Here is a 2405-nt window from a genome sequence, read left to right as displayed (position 1 = left end):
CTATTATAAGATTAATATTTATTAATAATAATTATTATTATTTAATAATAATTTTGTGTTCGCACAGTTATTGTTGCGCGCAGATTATATTGGCGCACGAAAGAACGAGAACAACGTCAAGAAGAGAAGAGAAAGTTAAGACAACAGAAAGCAGAAATGAAGAAAAAGAAAAAGAAGCAAACATAACATACGATTATTTGTGTTCAATAATGTTTTAATAGAAAAATTTCATTGACGAATAGGCGAACGGTTTCTTATAATAAATTTAAAACATAAGTTTTACAATTTGGAAACTTTTTCTTTGACAGATTAATTTTTAATTTAAAAAAACAAAGCATGATAAGAATTGGCATGAAGAAGTATTTATTGAGCCATTTCATTAACTTAACACTTGTATAAGATATACAACAAAGTTAATAAATCGACATATACATTTTCGTTCTCAAAATATCAACATATTTTTCAACTGTTAAATTGTAACAGAAAAATAAACTGTATTAGTACTAAATAACATACATTCATACTTATTTATAATTACGGTATATATCGAACTTCATAATTGATATCACACTATAAAATCGCCCAGTTACAAGTACAATTTTTCATGATAAAAATTATATTTGTTAGATAGTCAATGATTAGTTAATATACTTTTCGTCACATTATAAAATGTGTTATTATTTCATATCCTTCATATGGAAACGCACAACCATATAAACTATATATTTCTTAATAAAATTAAATTATTTAACAGGCACTAACTATCAATAAGCTGCATTGATGTTTGTATAAAATTAATATTGTAATATATAAGGAATCTATACAATTATAACTTTAAACATCATATTTTATGAAATTTTCAAAATTTCAGAATCTTAAAAATATTAGTATAAAAATTCCATTTCTTTCCGTACAGTCCGTACTTCCCGTGACGTAATGTCTGTATTAATAAAATGAGAATATATCTTTTTCGTTTACTATGTTTCTCTTATTTCAATTTACAGTTTACTATATCTATCTTATTTTACATATTTGAAAGAATTACGTCTATATTGGCACATTATTAATAAAAATAAAAAAAAAATTATTTTTTAAAAACTTCAACTAGTATAAATCTTGTAATAGTCAATTCTATTAATTGTTTTACAATAATAACGTCATTTTATTTTACTTAACAATATTAACATGTTAAAAGTTTATAAAAGCAAAAAAGTTTAAAATCTATACATATTTTAAACAGAAATTGATAAGTCAACAAAAAACAGTAACAATTATATACAAAATTAAAATTTTCTACTTATTTTTAGCGTGGCACATATATCGAAAACCGATCGTTTTCATAAATTGTACTAAAAACAATATATAAATCTTATTTTTCTTTACGTAATCTCTTATCTTTCCATTTCTTATTCTGATTTTTACTGAGTACAATACATATATATATTATACCATATTAAATACTTTTTAAAATTCGCCGTTAATAATATTATAAAATGATAATCGAAATTTTACATGTTAGTTTGCATTCCAAAAACATACGCTTTTATATAACTACTTTATAATAAACTCAAAATATTCATAATTTCATAATATTTAAATATTTAAATGGCACAAAAAGACTACGTTGATTGAGGAACGCCCTTCAACTTTTTTAGTTCTTAGTGCCCAATAGAAGAGAGGAGAAGAATGATTGTATCTCCCCTCGCTATAATATATCTTAAGTTTTGCGCGCGATCTAGTCATTTTCTGTTATATATATTTCGGTCATATTCTGTTATATATTTCGGAAGATATTAATTAATTAATTAATATTCTCCAGGAAATTAATTGATTAATAAAGTGATTTTATTTGTTTAAATTTTCGGGAATGGGTTACTAATTCAACTCCCTGGATTTCTCCAGAGATCTACTTCGTGCAGATTACAAATTTTAAATCCGTATATAGAATGAGGGATCGAATCAAAGACCTGGTCACTTACGAGTTTGCTCCCATACTACGCTATCCCATTTTCATCCCAATCATGCGAATGTATATAAAAATCTTATATATATCTGTCGTCCTTACTAAAATAATATGAAAGCTTGTAAATGACTCCTAAATGCTCTACAATAATGGATGGAATAATATTAGATTCTATTGTTTATATATAATTGTATAAACTATATTCTCTTCTAAATAAATTGATTATCTGGTTATCTTATATTCTTCCTAACGGATATAATTCCAAATAAGAGTTGTCTAAAATTGAGTATTTTACTCAGTATAAATTCAATTTGTATATGTTTGCATACATTCGAAGGCCGGGTACTTGGAAAGTTTGAGTGCTATGTATACATGCAATTTATAATACATGACTATATATATGAGTATATTTCAACAGTTGTGTTGTAGATATAGTATATGA

General features: G+C 24.7%; 1 protein-coding gene across 1 annotated transcript in view; it reads left to right on the top strand.

Moving 5' to 3' along the window:
- LOC108690400 overlaps positions 1-242 on the top strand; it is a 723-nt gene extending 481 nt beyond the window's left edge. The window contains exon 2 of the mRNA XM_018197662.1: positions 68-242. Within this exon, the coding sequence (XP_018053151.1) occupies positions 68-186 (119 nt within the window). The 3' untranslated portion in view covers positions 187-242. The remainder of the gene's footprint in view (positions 1-67) is intronic.
- Positions 243-2405: the final 2163 nt, after the last annotated feature.

This window comes from Atta colombica, unplaced genomic scaffold, assembly GCF_001594045.1.
Source record: "Atta colombica isolate Treedump-2 unplaced genomic scaffold, Acol1.0 scaffold32, whole genome shotgun sequence".
Taxonomy (NCBI): domain Eukaryota; kingdom Metazoa; phylum Arthropoda; class Insecta; order Hymenoptera; family Formicidae; genus Atta; species Atta colombica.
The sequence above is the reverse complement of the archived record's forward strand: the minus strand, read 5'-3'. Positions and strand labels throughout refer to the sequence as shown.